Here is an 18783-nt window from a genome sequence, read left to right as displayed (position 1 = left end):
GAGCTGTCTGACTGGATTTCAGATAGAGAGGCACCCAGCAGAAAGACGGCAACGGTGAACGAGCTAGCTAGCTAGCTAGCTAGCTAATAATGGGGCGCATTTAGGAATGCTGATAAGACTAAGAAGGGGTTGTGATTGGAAAGGATGAAGATTATAGGAACCCTCAAGCTTTCCTCTGCTCTCTGTTTTCTTTCACTTCATCTCTTTCCTCCCTGTTATCTCCCTTCAGTTTTGCTATTCTGATTAGTAGCTAGATAAGAGGCTCATGACTCTTATATTTTCTGCTCCATTAGTCTAACTTGCTTCGTTTTAAAAGGTCTGTGGCAGTGGCCAAGTGCCTTTCTGTCATCTCTCTCTTTCTTTCTTTTTTCCATTATAAAGCCTTTCATTCTAGATCTTTATTCAGTGTTTCACATTTTTAAATATTGCAGCCTACAGTTTGCAAAGAAATAAGCGCTGTGAGTGAGGTCATCAGCAGATGACTTCCCAAAGCATGCTCTCTTATGTTGCAATTATGTATTAAAAAATGGTTTAAACTGATGTGAGAAGGGCGCATACAATATCCAAATAAGATAATTACAACTTTTTAAAAAATGTGACCTCGAGTTCAGCGAGTCCAGTGTCCCACTCGATCCCTCTGCTGTCCCTTTCTCTCCTTACAGACCATTAGCACTGCACCGGCTGTTCTGAAGCTGCGCGGATGGATGACATTTAAGAAACGTCGCCTTTAGTCATTCCTCTTCTTCGTTCTCCTTGTCCGTTAACCTTTCTGTCTTCCTACCTTCATCCCTCTACATTTTCATTTCTCACTTCTCCTCTTCATTTGCTGTTCCTCCTCCCTCCCATCCTTCTGTAAATTGCAGTTTCACTTGGGCAGTGCTTTGTTTCCCATCTTTTAGCTCCCATCTCTGTTCTTCTTCTGTCTCTGTTTGTCTTTCACTCGCTTGTGCATTTCTGTGACTCCATAAGTGGAAAAGGAAGCAAACAGAGCGAAGCAGTGAGGTAGAACCCTCTACCTCATTTGGTAATGAGCCTGGAAAGTTCCCAGTCAAAAGTACACCGTCTCCATGGAGACTGAGGTAAAGTTGCTGGCACTGCCTTCGCCCAGTGTCTTTGAAGAGCCTGGCTAGAGTAAACAATACCAAGGTCAACAATCCCAGGGGTCTGTTTGACCATCTGCAACCACAAAGACTCAGCAGTCTTTGAGGATGTTGTGGGTGCTTGTTGTTTTGCCGGCTTTTTCGTCCAGGTCCTTTTCATTAAGCTCGCCGGACCACCCTCATATCACTTCCCACCCATCTCACTTTGTTTTACTTAAGCTTTAAGCCTCTAACTTGTCATTTTAGTGTTTTATTTCTTGCTTTGTCCCAGGGTGAACTTACATAACCTCTTTTTATTTCCAGGCCACAGATGAACAGCTCCATATAGCCATAACTCACCATATTTAATGCAAAATTGCTTGTGTTCCTTAAGGGGATGCAGATTTAAAATTCGTGTTTGGTTATATTATTTAGGACTTTGTTGTTGTTGTTTTTTAGCGCCGTGCCCTCTTTGTGATGCCTGTTCTCTGCCACTTCACCCCTTCTCACCTCCCCCAGGGACCACCGCCATTTATTGTTTGATTTAATTATTAATGTTCTTAATTCTAGACGAGGGAACAAAGCTGCTATGACATTATTTGTGCCTTTGAGCTCTGAGTCCTTGGCTCTCTTGTGCAGTTGCTGCTTCAGAGTCACAAGTCATTACTAGTTGCCTAATTACATATTGAGGCACCTTCCCACACACACAAAGCATAGGCGGGTGGTTTTGTCACATTTCGTTGTCAAGTCTGTCTTTCTTGCACTGTGAGATTACTGTAAACTGTAGGTCACATTTGGCACTGGAATGTGTGTGAAGCTGTGTCTTGGAAATATCACAAAATGGAGGTCTTTGTGGCTTAGTTGCAAGCAGCGAATTTCCTCTACGACTAAACTAGGGAACTAAAGAAAAATAAGTAAACCAACATTAAGCCTACCCAGTATTATTGTATAAGACAGTGTCTTTGAAATGAAAATAAACCTTGACTGTAAAGACATACATATCTAAATTAATCCACATTAATGTCACAATTTTGAATCTGATACAATGTACAAAACTTTAGAGGGCCCAGTTTAAAAGCATTTACAAACTAAACCGGAGCATAAGGTAAAGAGCGAGGGGTGGAGGGCAAAGTAGTCAACATTTGCGTCGTAATACCTTCTCTATGCTAACTGAGTGTAGGGACGTTTGTTGTTGTTTCCTTTCACCAGTTAAGCATATGGGTCGAACTATGATTTTATTTTAAATGTGTCCATTTATATTTAAATGTGTCCATCCATGCATCCATCCATCTGTTCATTTTATTAACTGCTTATGAAACTCACTGAAGCTTATCCCAGCTGTCAAAGGGTGAGACGCTGGGTACACAGGTCAACAGTGTGTCACAGGACTAACAGAGAGTGACGGCAGCACTCATTTTGAATTTCAAGATATGTACCTACAAAACCATTCAAAATAAATATTGTGGTAGATGTAATGGAAGCACCTTCTGTTTACACTAGGTCTTTGGTAATTAAACGATACAACAAATGAAGAAATAAAATGAGTATTAGTAGTAGTATTTTAGATCAGCAGGATATTTTAATACTGCTACATCACTATTCTTTTACCCCTATCAAAACTAACTGATTTTAAAGCTCACTGCTAGTCTGTGAGACCTAAAAGTCTTTTTATGATTAACCTTTTGGCAGCTCACTATGACCTTTGACTGCTTCAGCTGCTGATGAGTTCAAAGTGTGTTAATGATGAAGCCTAATTTGAGAGCGAGAGAGAGAGAGAGTCAGTGTCTCTGCGTGAGAGTTTGAAGACCCTGAGCATTTCAGAAAACACTTTTGGAAGGATTCCACAGAGACATATGGCACTACAGCAAACTGCCCTGTGATGGGAGTGAGCCCTAAATTTTGTCAAGTGGCCTCAGCTGTGTCATTACTCCCTGCATTTCAGGAGATTGAATAACAAATCACTGGATGATGGTAGGGACAAATGTTTGCTAAACATAAGAAGATCACTAAGGAATTTCTGGCTGGACAAAAAACAACAGGAAGTATTGACTGAAACACTCAAAGACATCTGGATAGACTTGAACTAGGGCTACTGTTTTATGGAATAATTAACCAACGCTAGGACTCTTGGGCACTTTGGATCAGCTGTTTCTCTTTTGCAAGAAAGGCAGGGCTCATTAACAAAAGATCACAGTACCAATACTCTTGGATAGGCTGCTGAGAGCTGCTGCAGGATCTGACAAACTTGACCTTGCACCTGCCGTCATAGAGTTTTAGAAATATCCAACTGGTTTGAGGAGGACCTTAATCTTTCTGTGGTGAACCTAAACGTCTGTGTTAATTAGATTCTCCAGCAACACACTGATCACAAGCACACTTTTAAATCAAGTGAAGCTTGATAAGAAATATGGACAATACCAGAATAACCAGGAAAAAACTCAATATTCAAGACCATTTTCCCTACCACCGAGCTAACTTATTATAAAAAGAAAGATTAGAATAATACAAACAAAAACATCAACGACAATATATATGTTTTTACATCATTGAAGCCATGCAAAACAAATTAGTTACATAACTGTAAATTAAATCTGAGAGATTTAAGTTTAAAATTTTCTACAAAATTTACAAAATTAAAAACAAAACAAAAAAACAGTATTCTTTAGGTGTTTTTGAGTTCGTGTTGTACTTCTGGTGACTTAGCGCTATGTTTGGTTGCTAGACGGCATTGTGAACTTAACACTTACGTAACACTTTTTAGACACAAGAAATACAGTGGGGCAAAAAAGTATTTAGTCAGCCACCGATTGTGCAAGTTCCCCCACTTAAAATGATGACAGAGGTCAGTAATTTGCACCAGAGGTACACTTCAACTGTGAGAGACAGAATGTGAAAAAAAAATCCATGAATTCACATGGTAGGATTTGTAAAGAATTTATTCGTAAATCAGGGTGGAAAATAAGTATTTGGTCACCTCAAAACAAGGAAAATCCCTGGCTCTCACAGACCTGTAACGTCTTCTGTAAGAAGCTTTTCTGTCCCCCACTCGTTACCTGTATGAATGGCACCTGTTTGACCTCATCATCTGTATAAAAGACACCTGTCCACAGCCTCAACCAGTCAGACTCCAAACTCCGCCATGGCCAAGACCAAAGAGCTTTCGAAGGACACCAGGAAAAGAATTGTAGACCTGCACCAGACTGGAAGAGTGAATCTACAATAGGCAAGCAGCTTGGTGTGAAAAAATCAACTGTGGGAGCAATCATCAGAAAATGGAAGACATACAAGACCACTGATAATCTCCCTCGATCTGGGGCTCCACGCAAGATCTCATCCCGTGGGGTCAAAATGATCATGAGAACGTTGAGCAAAGATCCCAGAACCACACGGGGGGGACCTGGTGAATGACCTGCAGAGCGCTGGGACCAAAGTAACAAAGGTCACCATCAGTAACACACTACAACGGCAGGGAATCAAATCCCGCAGTGCCAGACGTGTTCCGCTGCTGAAGCCAGTGCATGTCCAGGCCCGTCTGAAGTTTGCCAGAGAGCACATGGATGACACAGCAGAGGATTGGGAGAATGTCATGTGGTCAGATGAAACCAAAGTAGAACTTTTGGTATAAACTCAACTCGTCGTGTTTGGAGGAAGAAGAATACTGAGTTGCATCCCAAGAACACCATACCTACTGTGAAGCATGGGGGTGGAAACATCATGCTATGGGGCTGTTTTTCTGCCAAGGGGACAGGACGACTGATCCGTGTTAAGGACAGAATGAATGGGGCCAAGTATCGTGAGATTTTGAGCCAAAACCTCCTTCCATCAGTGAGAACTTTGAAGATGAAACGAGGCTGGGTCTTCCAACATGACAATGATCCAAAACACACCGCCCGGGCAACAAAGGAGTGGCTCCGTAAGAAGCATTTGAAAGTCCTGGAGTGGCCTAGCCAGTCTCCAGACCTCAACCCCATAGAAAATCTGTGGCGGGAGTTGAAAGTCCGTGTTGCTCGGCGACAGCCCCAAACATCACTGCTCTTGAGAAGATCTGCATGGAGGAATGGACCAAAATACCAGCTACTGTGTGTGCAAACCTGGTAAAGACCTATAGTAAACGTTTGACCTCTGTTATTGCCAACAAAGGTTATGTTACAAAGTATTGAGTTGTATTTTTGTTATTGACCAAATACTTATTTTCCACCCTGATTTACGAATAAATTCTTTACAAATCCTACCATGTGAATTCACGGATTTTTTTTTTCACATTCTGTCTCTCACAGTTGAAGTGTACCTCTGGTGCAAATTACTGACCTCTGTCATCATTTTAAGTGGGGGAACTTGCACAATCGGTGGCTGACTAAATACTTTTTTGCCCCACTGTAGTATGATTCTTTTAACACTGTCTATTAATGTTACAGGTGGGCAGGACTCATCATGTTTGCTAACACATTATAAAACATTGCAAAACATGTTATTTTTGTTGCTGTTAGCCATAGCTGCTAGCTTAACAGATTGCTAATGTGGCTGCTGGGTAGTTGCTAATAGATAAACGGCTAAAGTTAATGTGTGAGCAGACTAGGTAACACACACCATAACTGTTTTGTACTTCTATAAAATGTTTTTGAAACTGGAGCTTTACTGACCTCTCTAATTTTCTCAGAGTGTTATTCAGCGTAGAACTAGCGAGTGCAGGGGTCTATGTGTGTGGTTGTGTGTTAGCTGGAGAAGGCAAAAACAGCACTGTTAGCAGTGATAATGTTGCAAATGAGTATCTAATCCAGGGATATCCTGGTATTTGGTGTCCAGATTTAAAATGCCATTAAAAGTATTAGTAATAGACACAGAAAAAGCAGCACCAGCACAAATGTTATCAAACCTCAGTAAAAAAAAAAAAAGCATGAGAAGAATAGGCAAAGATCCAAGTGTCAGAAGCTTGTTAACACTTACTGAAAGGGCTCCAGCATGGGCAAGAGGATATTGTTGATATACCTTTTAAGATGAGGAGGTTTGGATATTTTTTAGTTGCACTGTATACGCTGGAAGCATTCAGTTGAATACATTTTAAAGAAAACTACCTACTGTGCAAGTCTGCAGTAAACTTTTAAGCCACAGTTAGCTCACTTATAATAGATAAGGCTTTATGTTTTGAAGCCTATAGATAACATTAGTATGATTACTGGGCTGCCGATCAAACAGTAAATATCAGCTGTGGAGAAATATTCATCTATAAGCCTGTATTCCATGAATTTGACTTCATCGTAATTCATCCCAGTGAAATCCATAAAAAAACTATTTACAGGAAAATAAAGTTTTTATACATTTAAGACTTTGTTACATTGCATTTTTACAGGTGCTAAGAAATAGACTTTATAATATGATTTTTTTCCTAGGGTATCATGCTTTGCCAACTAGATGTAAGAATAGTCTGTTTAGATGAGACAGAATGGTAAGATTAATGCTTGTTTTTCCTTCTCCTAACCTTTATGCTACGGCCAATTTTAGACCCATATTACAGACTGAATAACATACAGTTATGTATTTTTCACAAGCTGTGTAACCACAGCATTTAACAGAATCTTTGCAGTTACCTGACATTTTGCCCTCCGGTGCCATGTTTATGTATAAATTGTACAGCCAGCCTGTCAGAATGTCCGATGCTATCCCAGATGCCACAGAGCATGTATCTAGACCTTAATTGGGGCTGAGGGTGAACCCACTGCAGATGGTATTTGCACTGTGTGATGAAGAGGATTTTCTGGGTTTACTGCAATCTGCAGTGCAGCTAATGGTTGAGAGGAGAGATGAGGAGAAAGGAAATTGGAAAAGAGAAATAGGGGAGATGGAAGGCGGAGAGAGCTGACAAAGAAAGTTACAAACATTCAGCGAGAAGACTGAAGCCAGGGATGTACAGAGAATTGGAAGGACTGTGAAAGACAGAAATATATTACATAAATCATAAACACAGAAAGAGCATATAAAACCTTTCTTTTTCCTAGTGATTGGTCATTATTTTCTAGCACTTCTATTCTACCTGTATGACATAAAGATACCCTTTTTTCACTCTATCTGGTGAATTTAAGCTAATTTAAGCTTAATCTAAGATGAAGCAGACCACACACTTCCTATGCATCCTATTTACATGCTGGACACTGGCACTCAAATCAAGTCGAAGGCTTAACCCACTCCTCATCACCCCCACGCACACCCCCTTTAAATGTCTGCTCATCCTGTAATTGCCACTGATAGGATCTCCTAGAAACTCATTCAACTTCCTAATGTGCAAAGTTAACTTGATGAACTGTGAGCAATAATGCATCTGCGCCCCCCATCAGTCACCATTAAAACTGAGAGCTGGCCATTGCATCTCAATATAGCATTATTAGCAGCCGAGTTTCTCAGGCAGATAGATTGGCTTGCATGCTAAACGCGACACAAAGCCTCAGTGTCATCCTGAGAACAAACAGCCACTCCACTGTAAACTCTTTGAATGGTGGATGACCGTCAACTGTGATTAATGTGTGGGTTTACTCAGACTGATGAGTGGATCTTAGCTTAAGAAAGGGCAGCTGTAGGCGCTGTAACTTTAGCGAGACTTGCTGCAGTCTGTTGCCATAAGCTGAGTGCAATCTTCTAAGATTCACATTGTATTCTGTGATATTTAAAACCGACAGGATCCTTCAGTGGCCCATCATTTTGCTCTGAGGCTCGCCGTGCTTGTAATTTTCACATGCAAAACAAGACTCTCAGGATACAACATGAAATTCACGGTTTATTTTTAACACAGTTGTGCTTTTTTGGGGGGGGTTTTTTCCCCAAAGAGACTTTCAGAATGGCCTTTTTCTGATGAACTAAAACAATAATGTTCCCCTTGACTCATACATGCAGCCCACACAGCAGCCCACAAATCTCAGTTCACTGCGCAGGATGATGCTCGTTCTCTTCTCCCTTTCATGCAGACAGTTGATGAATGCTTCTGTGTTTGACAGCCTCTGCCCAGTCTTCTTTTCACCATTTCCAGAGGCACCACGCTTATGTGTTATTTCCATTGTAATACTGGGGAGCTGAAGCTGTGATGTCAAAATGTAGCACAAACCAAGAAAATTGTGGTATACAGTGTATTGTACAATTTGAAGGAGATCGACTGTGAATGCTCTGCAGGGAAAAGCTATTAAATGCAGCAGTGGTCCAGAGTATGCTGGAGAGACATGTTGAGGCAAAACACCAGTGTGTGGTGTGCTGGTGGGGGGAGATCACACTGAAGGAGGCACTGTCACATTAGAAAAAAAAAGAGTAGTTGACCCACTGGTTTATCCAAAGTTTCTGTGCAGGTATGGCATTTTCATTGTGCGCATTTCATGGAAATGAATAAGTCTATGTATGCTAAAAATAATCCTAATCAGATTTTGTGTGGTTTCAGAGGGAGCTGTGTGAAACCTGTGCTGTGTGAGACAGCCCTGTTTCATATCTGCCTTCTAAAAGTTATAAAAATGAAGAAATCTGGTGGTGTGGAGTAAGATAGAAGTGAACTTACAGACCTTTATTGTCTGCTCCTCATCGCTGCTTGAGGCTAGAAGCTCGAGGCTACAAAAGCGGCACCCTGCATTACTGAATGTCTCCATCTCTTACCATCAGCTGTCTAGTCGAATTGAGGGTCATGCAAGTGTCAGGTTTTGATCCAGAAGAAAAATGCATAGAAAAATAAAGACGGTCTTGCTGCTTTGGTTTGAATTTTTCTTTCTTTCTTTCTTTCTTTCTTTCTTTCTTTCTTTCTTTCTTTCTTTCTTTCTTTCTTTCTTTCTTTCTTTCTTTCTTTCTTTCTTTCTTTCTTTCTTTCTTTCTTTCTTTCTTTCTTTCTTTCTTTCTTTCTTTCTTTCTTTCTTTCTTTCTTTCTTTCTTTCTTCTTTCTTTCTTTCTTTCTTTCTTTCTTTCTTTCTTTTTTTTGCTCAACTCCAACTTAAGGACCTTGGCCTTTAAGGAGCCAGTGCTCATATATAAACTGAACTTGTTCACAGCAGCTCGCAGGTATCTGTGAATTAGGAAACATATTAATGACATATTTGGTTTGCAGCCAGCCTCAAGTGGCAGTTTGAAGAACTGCAGTTTCTGGCATTTCTTCGCTGGTTTCATTTCTTTATTTCATTTTTTGTACCTGAAGACTGATCCTAGATCATAACCTATGTTGCATAATAGAAAAGGATATGGGAGAAATTAATCCCACTATGTTGTATTCATATATATCCAATATTAGTTTTGGAAAGATCTCTCTAAGAGAAGTTTTTGTATTTTTGCATTGCTAATATATGCAGCTATTTTTGAGCTCAACAGATTTTGAAAGATAAATACATGAACTGTATATATATATATATATGGAGAGAGATAGGACCACGTTTCTCTATGGAGTTTGTTGACCTATTTATTACATAAAGAATAACAGTTTGATTTTCAGAAACTTTAAACTATGAACATCCTAAAAGCTCTCACATTCTTTTTTTTTAAGAAAGTGTTATAAAGCACTCTGCATACTCTTTTCCTTTGATGAGATATTCCCTCTATACATGTTCTTCCTGTAGCAGTTTTTCTGTGTAGTATGTGTAAACTAATCAGATCACGTTGAACTAAAGCAACATGCGTACATCACAGCAGCACATTCCTCACCATCGACCGAGTAGGCCTTTGCGATTCCGAGGCAGCCCAGTCACCCCTCTTTCTCAATAACATGATGGATCGCAGGACAGCCCTTGTCTGGAAAAACAAAGCCAGCATTTAAGCTCCTAGCTGCCCACTGTTCTTTTCGGTTGTCCGTGGCATAAATCTCAGTCAGGGCATACACACGGTTTCCTCTAAGAGGGGTGAGAGGGGTTATTTGTTTCACTTTGCAGGGAGTCTGCGGGGGGTGAGCAGAGGAGATTTCACCTTGTCTTTATGGAAGACTTTAGAGCCTGATGGAGGAGTTAGAAAAGCAGAAAGACCCCAAACAGATACGGATGTGCCGTGCAATGCCTCATTCAAATGCTGACAGAATGAAAGACTTACAGGGCTACTAGGGGGTTGTAATTATTTGCTGTCCTTACATCAAAGGACAGATCATTTTATTTGCAATACATCATATTTCTGTGCTAAATACACTAAAATGCTTTACATCACTGACATTGCATCTCTTTTTTCCCCGGGAGCAGGCATGCACTCTCTCTCTCTCTCTCTCTCTCTCTCTCTCTCTCTCTCTCTCTCACACATACATACATATTAGCAGATAAAAAGGTAACTAGGGATTGGTTCAACCACAACAACAGCTGCTCGTGTCTGACCACTGCCGTGTTAGCCAGCAGCCGTCCGTGCAGTCTGTGCACCGGAAGAGGTAGTTTATTGGCAGTCTCTGAAAGCATGTGCTTAGTTTGTACCAGACACACAAAACATTACTCTTACATTACATAACACAGCGCTCTGTGCGGGTTATGTTGTAGTTATAATGTACTGCATCGGGGGTGTCAGCAGGTTCGTGGCACAGACATATTAAATGGCCCAATTATACATTTGTTTCATTTGCGGGAGTTGAAAGGGTTTTTGCTTGTTTCTGCTCGGCCTGTAAAATGTGCTGTACTGTGGAATGCATAGAGTATAACCTCTTTCTTCATGACAAAATGAACTCCATGAAACTCAGGAATGCAGTGTGTATTAAAATGCAGTCATTAGGGTACTGTCTTCACACTTAATCCCCATCATCCCCCAAGAGACAAAGGGAAACTGTGAGCTCTGTCCCTACAGATACCGCAAATGTCCAGACTTAGCAGGACTAACACACTCCAACCTCACTAAGCTGTAGTATATATATCGCAAAAAGGTAATTAATGGTGACACAAATGCAAAGTCAAGGGAAACTTGCAGAGGCAAACAGATATAGATTTGTGGGCACAAACTAAGTATGTTCACGGATGCCAGAAGTGGATGGAGGTTTTTCAGTTCAATATTTTCACTTGAATCAGATTAAAGAATGTTCTTGTTACTACACACTGTGTGCCATTATCCTACTATAAGTATCCCATTGCATTGCTAACATTTAGGGTAAAAATGTAACTTTCAGAAAGCTCTAAGTGGGATTTTAAGAAAGCAGCCCCCTTTTTAATTTGACCATTTCCATTCTTCTTTCTTAAACCCCCCAAAAATCAGGTGACAAATTTTACTTTATCTTTGTTTTATGGCATCAGCTTTACGAGGAGGAAGAGGCTGGGAAATAAAATACAATGCTAACACCGCAGTTTATTGAAATCCATTTAAACAAGCCACAACACCCACACACACGCACACACACACAGACAAAATCATGTTGTCTTATTTCCATAGAAATTTTATGGACCTCAGATATGCTTTAAAAGAACTCCACTTAAATGTTTGGCCCATGAGTGCAATTTATTAACTTAGTGACATTCTGTGTGTCTGCATGTCTATGTGGTTCCCTTGGTCAGGGCGTGTCTTTAGATGGTCATCAGGGGGGCAATGAGAGGATGCCTGGAATATGCACACAGACACACTCAGGCGCTCTTGCACACAGATTAAGCGGGTAAGCTGTGCCGCTCATCTGGGATAAATGCGGTCGGAGAGGGAACAGCTGAGCAAACAACTCCGGCAAGAGGCAGAGAGCAGAGTGAAGAGGGAGAGGGGGAAGCAGGGATGACGGACTATTCATCCCGGCGTAGTGTTGGTGACCGGCTGCCGCGTTGGATATGCATCAGCCCTCAACCTGGAAGAATGGGAACCGGTGGAGGTAATGGCTGATAAAAAAATATACTATACTCTAACTAACAGGAGGCTAACAGGAGTGAGATTGGGAATCGCAGGGACAAACTGACTGGTTGGAATTTTTTTTTCACTTTTTATTTCTAATATGAAAGAAGGTAAAATGTCAGGTCTGTTCTGATTTCTTTTAAATCAGTTTTCTAGTCCTTTAATCTCTTTATTAAAAAAAAAAGAAGAAAAAAGTGGAAAAGTGATAGCATCATGTCACTGCTGTTAGTATTAGAAAAGAGTGATGATTAGAAAAGATTTCTTCTTTTTTTTGTCACATAAAAAACCCCTGACATTTCTAATCTAAATTTTGGGAACACGCTCTCCTTTAATGTGACATGACACGCGCAGCACCAGATGTGGCACAGTGGTTAAGTGAGAGGAGGGATGTTTTTAATGACACACGAACAAGGATATTATGCCGAGACATGTACCCTTTGTTGCACAGTACGTTACGAGGGCAGATGGCTTGATGCCGATCAGTTATAAACCAATGAAACTGCCGTCTCTGGGTTGAAAAACAGTAACCTGCCACCTTAATCCTTTTCTCCATTGTATACAAATGAAAAATGGCAGTAACTGTTAAAACAGACTTAACCAAATTCTGCTTCTTTTTGATGCCAGGTTTGTTCTTGAATTTCAGGTTTGGAGTAAAAGCACTACAGTGCCTTTAAAGGAAGCCCTGAGTTGACTGCCTATGAGTTGCACTTTATTCAGCTCTACTGTAGTGCAAAACACATTAACCTGTCTGTCATGTATCTGTGTAGAACAGTCAAAAGTAGGTGGGGCTTAGTGCAGTTTAAGTTGCAAACTGAATTGAGACACTTAAAATCCTGATTCATCTCGCAGTGTGTTAAGGTTGTCATCTACTGAACGCATTTCGTTGCCCAACTTAATATCCTCGCGCTTCAGTGTCAAGCTGCAGACTTTTGGAATTACCAAGCGAAAAATGAACTGTGATCCCACAGATTCATTTTGGCACACTGACATTTCTGGGATGGACTTGTTGTCGCTGAAAAATGCTGTGCAAAACTGTACGGACAGGAGAAAAAAAACAAAACACAAAAAAAACTGTCAAAAGAATACCTGCTCAGCAATGATGCCTCGAAACAAATATCGACTAGATCGTCTTGAAACAATACAATCACTCTTCTTTGTTTAGATTTTGACATACAAAGGGCACAGTATATTAGGCAAGGCACTTGGGATCTGCTTTTGAGCAAGCTGATGGATGTTTCCTTGCACGCTGGTGGTTTTATACTCTGATGCTTGGACAGAATACCACGTAGCTGGTTTGGGTGGTCTGTTAGACCAAATATTTGTCCAGTGAGATCGATGGTTTTGCATTCTGCTTGTGTTTACTGGATCCCAAACTAAAATCTATGTCTTTATTATTTGGATATGATTAACAGAAAAACCATCATTGTAACCTAGTACTGTACATATATAACACAGTATCGCCAACCTTTCTCAGAAACGTGTCTCACTCATTGAAATGACTAAATGCTGTGTCTTTCTTTAGTAATCTTCTCACTGGATTATATAGCATATAATTACTGCAACATATAGTTTAACAGAAGTTTGCATACGTGTATGTTCTTTTATTTGGTCTTTATCATTTTGACCAAACAACAGAACTTCCTCTTCCTGTGGCAGCAGCAGTCCTGGTACCTCCTGCTGTCACCTTGCCAGGAGAGCAGCTGATGCCGGTTATCAAATTCCCGCTGGTTCTCCGTCCATCTCTTTGCCATTCATGTCTGGTGTACCAACCTCCTGCTGATGTCTCAGGGGTTCTCCCTTTTTAAATTGAGGTTAAATCAAATCAGCTCCCATGTCTACATGATTAGGCCTTACCAAATTGTTAATTATCCACAACAGGAGAGAACTGATGAAAGCAAGGGGCAGTAAGAAGGTGGCGGGGGGATTTTGGGCACTTTGATAGTATCCTGTGGTAGAGTGCTCTGTGGTTATGTGAATTCTCTTTTGTCAGCTTCTCAAAGGTTCAGTTTTACAATCAGCGTGATTTAAATTTGTTCTAAAGCGGTTCAGTCCAAAAAAAGAAGAAAAATTAAGCTTTTTTACAGCACTGCCAAGCTTCAAACCAACAAGGTAAAAGTTTTTCTTTCCCTTTTGCCCTATAATGTGAGTCATTTGAAATTTAGCTCCAGCGCCTGAGCCTTCCTTCTGTTGCTCTGCCAGAAAACGGCTTCGTTGGGCTATTTCAGCTGAGGCTTCAAAGATTACATTTCCCCATACTTGCTATTCTGGGAGTAAAATGGCCTTTGCGGTGTAACAGGCTTCTGATGGGAAATGCTCCTGAAGCCTTGGGTCAGTGTGACTTTTGGGACAGCAGCTATTTGGAGTGCGCGTCTTTCAGTGTTTGACACTCAAGAAACCACACATGCACAGCAAATTCCAAGTTTCACACTATCTGACTTGTTTTGCTGTTTTTTTTTTTATCTACATGATGGAGACTGACAGCTGAACTGCTCATGCCCTAAACTTTGGTCGCATTCTTGGTAGTGTGTTTAATCAGCCCACACTCAACCTTTTGCGTATAATCTCAAGAACCTTTGTTAATCCCCCAGATGTCTGCAAGCTTTTTTGCAGTAAGCTTTTGGAAAGCCACACTTTGCATGTGTGTTTGTGTGTATGCAGTTTGCCGCATGTGCGCATGCATTACCGCGCCTCTCGAGCTCTGGTGCATTTGCTAGCTTGAGTTTTGACCTCACTCAGCAGCAGTAATGAGCACGAGACCCGGTGTGATGGGCGTCGCACAATGTCCATGCATTATTTAACTAATGGTCAGGTGGCAGATGCTTTAGTGCTCGTGCTGAGACCAGTATCCCAGTGAGCACAGACTGCCCTCTTCAATCACCTCATTTTTTCCTGAGTAAGATCAGTGATGTTCACAATGATTTTTTTGGGTATCCTCCCAGCAGTTAATGCAGCCTCCCAGAGGCTTATGTTTAAAAGCTTGAAGTCACCTACAGTTTAATTGCTAATACACTGCACTCAGAGTACAGAAATAGCCATCGCATTTACATGATCAAAACACCAAATTGGTCTACCCACACCAGCACAACAAAGCAAATCAGTACTTTTCATGGTTTCGTTTTGTTTCCATATGTTGAGTTAAATCATACATTTAATTTTATCTATATAAACATTAGATGATACAGGGACTCTTAGTTTTAACGTCTTACAATTGCTGACATTTTAAATAAAATCATTAGTAAATAACAGCTAATCGTACTCTTGCTTGACTTCGCACTGTTTTTGCCTTGCGGTACACCTCTGAGTGCTTAGCTGTGATTATGCCGGGCCTAATTTATCTGAAACAACATGGGTTAGATGGTTTGAAACAGATCAAAGTAATTAAGGAAATGAGATATCAATCTATTCTCTTTCTCTTAAGTAAAATCTTTTCTTCCAAATGTTCATACACTGAGCTGCGCGGCAGCAGCTTGCAGTGTCTGCTCATCTTTAGGCCAGCTGAGGCCCGAGCTTGGAGTCTATTGACACTAATTGCAGTCATTAGCTTGGCTTTTGGGGAGCGGCTCAGATGTTGTTTGGACATAAACGTTCATGGTGACACTGTTGTGTTGTGTGGTATCATCCAAAGCTAACTGGAGCACCATAGAATGTTGGCTGGTGTAATTGGGAGATGTTAATTAGTCTATTGGAGGCTTGTACCCTCCTGTGAATTGCCTTTGTGCGCTGCCCTTTCTGTGTACAAAGCCAACCTAATGCTTATGTCAGTGTAAATGTCTGATTGTGTGTGTGTGTGTACTTGTTTTACTGTATTTGTGGGGGTCCAGGATCCAAGAGCACACTCGTGGGGTCCAACCCCACAAGTTTAAACACTGGATTTTTTGGGTCAGGGTTTGGTTTAGGTTTGGGTTTTGCATCTAGTTTTGATCGTAAGGCTAAGATCAACCATGGAGCTCTATAAAAATTGTTAAACAAAAACATATATGTGTGTTTGTTTTTGTGTAAGGAAGAGCAAACTCATAGGACAGTGGAGTGTGTGTGTGTGTATGCGTATCTGTTTGCATCTACGCACACGACACTCTGGGGGTCTAATGAGACAGTCATTTGTTTAAGGTAATCACCAACTACTTTATGCCACCCGCTTACCTTGGCATAGGGACAAGCCCTTTTATAAAAAGGTTGTTTGAATCACATTAGGACAGCAGCAATCACCCCCACCTCCCTGTCCCCTCACTCTCCCCATTCACATGCATCAATACCCGACTACTAATGCGCCAGCCAAGCATTAGTGATGCCATTCACTTGGGATGTACCAATGGTGCTGTCAGTCCTCGTTCTTTTTTGGCTCCCCGTGGTAGCTTCCACTAAAATATGTTCAGTGCTGAAAAGCGGCTGCTTTTTCATAACACTTAGCAAACAGCCAAGTTCTTGGATTTTGTGCACAAGCTGTCAAAAGATGCTTCACATGAATCGCTGCCACACGCAGGATACGAGGTGGCAAGATGGTAATGAAGCCAAATATTCCTGAATAGGCCTTTTTTTACAGCTTGTCTCCAAAGTGGAGTGTAAACAGTTTGTTTAATTTGATAGTGTTTTCCACGACATTAATTAATTTTGGACTTGGTGGTTGTTTTGATTGTGTGGCGTTTTTCTGTAAGTGTTATCTGGAGAAGTAGTGCCATAAGACCAAATTTAATTTTAGATATAAAACTGAAATGTTGCATGAAAAAGGACGTTTCCTAGATTTATAGCTTTACATTTAGTCTAAGATTTATTTTACGTTGCCTCTGAAGCACCATCAGTATCATCTGTTTGTCACATTCACTGTATTTATCAGGCGTTACAGCTGATAGACGACCAGCTGTAGGCATTTGATCTCTCTTCTTAGTCTGGAATGATTATTCAAAGGACAAAACAAAATGCATGAACTTGGCCTGAAGTGAAGTTGGGGCTTTTTATTCCCCACTAACAAAAACAAACATCTTACATCAAAGGTGCAGATTCATATTTCTGGCTTCAAGTTTCCCTTTTAGAAAACAGGTGTTTTTCTTTTGTTTTTTGGGGGTTTTTTTTGTAAAAATTAACTAGAAATTGCACTTGAGGGAAGTGCTTTGCAAATTTAATCAATGGTTATTAATATTGTGTATGCATATCTACTGTCCCGCACAAGGGGACTTGTGTTGTCCTGATAGTCTTTGATTTTGATAGAATACATTTGAAAATATTTCAAAAAGCAGTTTATGATACACCAGGGAACACATACACAACATTGCAGAAATAACAAGCTGTATTATCAAAAAGTTAAACATAACAAGGCTATAGTATGATCTGTGACAAGATGTAGACAGGACGGTGAGTGTTTGAGAATATTCTGGGTTTTGTGAGCACTGCTCTGTGTGCATGTGTGTGAGAGAGAGATTTCTCTATTGAATACTATGGAAACTACACTACACAAACTCTGTAAATCTCTGCTCTATGCTTTCCTTAGTTTCCTTAGTTTGATCGCAATCTATTTCTCAAACAGTCAATTTTGGCATGGTAATTGGCAATTTTGGCAACTTTTGAACTACAAGGTTTCTTCCTATAGCTGTTTGGAAAAGAAGTTTAACAAAGCAAGAACTTCTTATATTTGGGAGGTGTGAGTGGATACCCAAAAGTCACTAGAATCAAATGTCTGGCAGACACCAACCACTACTTATTATTTGGCTAATACCAACCTTGTGGTGAAACATTGGGGTCGTAGCCTGCTGTGGGGGTGCACTCAGCTATAGGGGAGACTAGACCAGTCAGGGAAGGTAGAATCAATGCAACCAATAACGGGAGGCCCTTTAAAAACACACGCTCCAGAGTGCACGTAATCTGAGACAGGCAAATGTTCACCTTTTAGCATGACAAAGAGGCAAAACATACAGTCCAGATGATGTCAGAGTGGACTCAGGAGAAGTCCCAGAAGGTCCTTGAAAGGCTCAGTCAAAGTCCTAAGTCAGACATGAAGATATCAGTTAACAAATGCAAATGTGAATAGCAGAAAGTGGCTAAACCCAGAACTGCAAAGCTGTTAAAGAAGTACTCGAAAAATCTGAGGCTGTAATTGGTGCCAAAGGGCTTTCTATAGAGTGCTGTTTTAAATGGTCCAATTACTTGGAAATAAAAAAAATCTGTTATTTATTTTTAGGGAAATTTTACCAAACTTTTATCTTTCTCTTTGTCTCATGAATTGTGGACAAATAAAAATCTACTGCACAATAAACTGTGGAAAAACTGAAGTGGTTCTGAATTTGTTTTGAACCTTCAAATATTATTGTTTTGGTTAAACAGTGACTTCATTCATAAAATGCCATAAAATTGATGTAAAATGATTGATGATGAATAAAAGAATCTTAAAAGATCTTTTTATCGCAGCAGTCTAAAGATTTAAATATTTGATTTCCAAAGACAAGATAAGTGACAAAGGGATTCTTGTTGACACTTATTTCACCGTGACAAACTGATTGTTCAAGTAATCATTTCTGCACTACAGTAATACAGCTTTAAAAATGGGATTGTCTCAAAATATTGATGCTCAGGGTAAATATTTGCAAAACAAATTTAGAGATTAACTTGATGGCTAATTGTAGAAACTCCAATAGTGTGCATATCATTGTAGATTACACTGTTGTATAGAGCTGAGACATGACTAGACAGCGAAGAGCAAATGGATCTGCAACACCAATATTAAATGCACTAACTGAGCATGCTGTAATAAACACGCTATTATGTAGTGGTGCACATTATCAGACAAGCTTTTCCCCCTGGTTTTCTGAAGCATGAAAACCAACTAAATGCTTTTTCATGTGGTATAGTGTGAGAATAAAGAACCATAAAAGAGGTATGAAAAGTCCTGATAATGACGAGACCTCCCAACTCAAGACCGGTCCTACTCAAAAAAAAAAAA

At 40.3% G+C, this 18783-nt stretch overlaps 1 protein-coding gene across 4 annotated transcripts in view; it reads left to right on the top strand.

Moving 5' to 3' along the window:
- The window catches only part of kazna (kazrin, periplakin interacting protein a), a 202189-nt gene that overhangs the window by 86083 nt on the left and 97323 nt on the right, over positions 1-18783 (top strand). Inside the window, exon 1 of one of the 4 annotated variants that reach the window (XM_085147137.1) lies at positions 8958-11835. The exons of the other annotated variants lie outside the window; for them this stretch is intronic. Coding sequence (XP_085003263.1) covers positions 11742-11835 — 94 coding nt within the window. The 5' untranslated portion in view covers positions 8958-11741. Of the gene's footprint in view, positions 1-8957; positions 11836-18783 lie in introns of those variants that run through there. 4 annotated transcript variants of the gene reach the window in all.

Source organism: Neolamprologus multifasciatus, chromosome 20 (assembly GCF_963576455.1).
Source record: "Neolamprologus multifasciatus chromosome 20, fNeoMul1.2, whole genome shotgun sequence".
NCBI lineage: Eukaryota > Metazoa > Chordata > Actinopteri > Cichliformes > Cichlidae > Neolamprologus > Neolamprologus multifasciatus.
The sequence above is the reverse complement of the archived record's forward strand: the minus strand, read 5'-3'. Positions and strand labels throughout refer to the sequence as shown.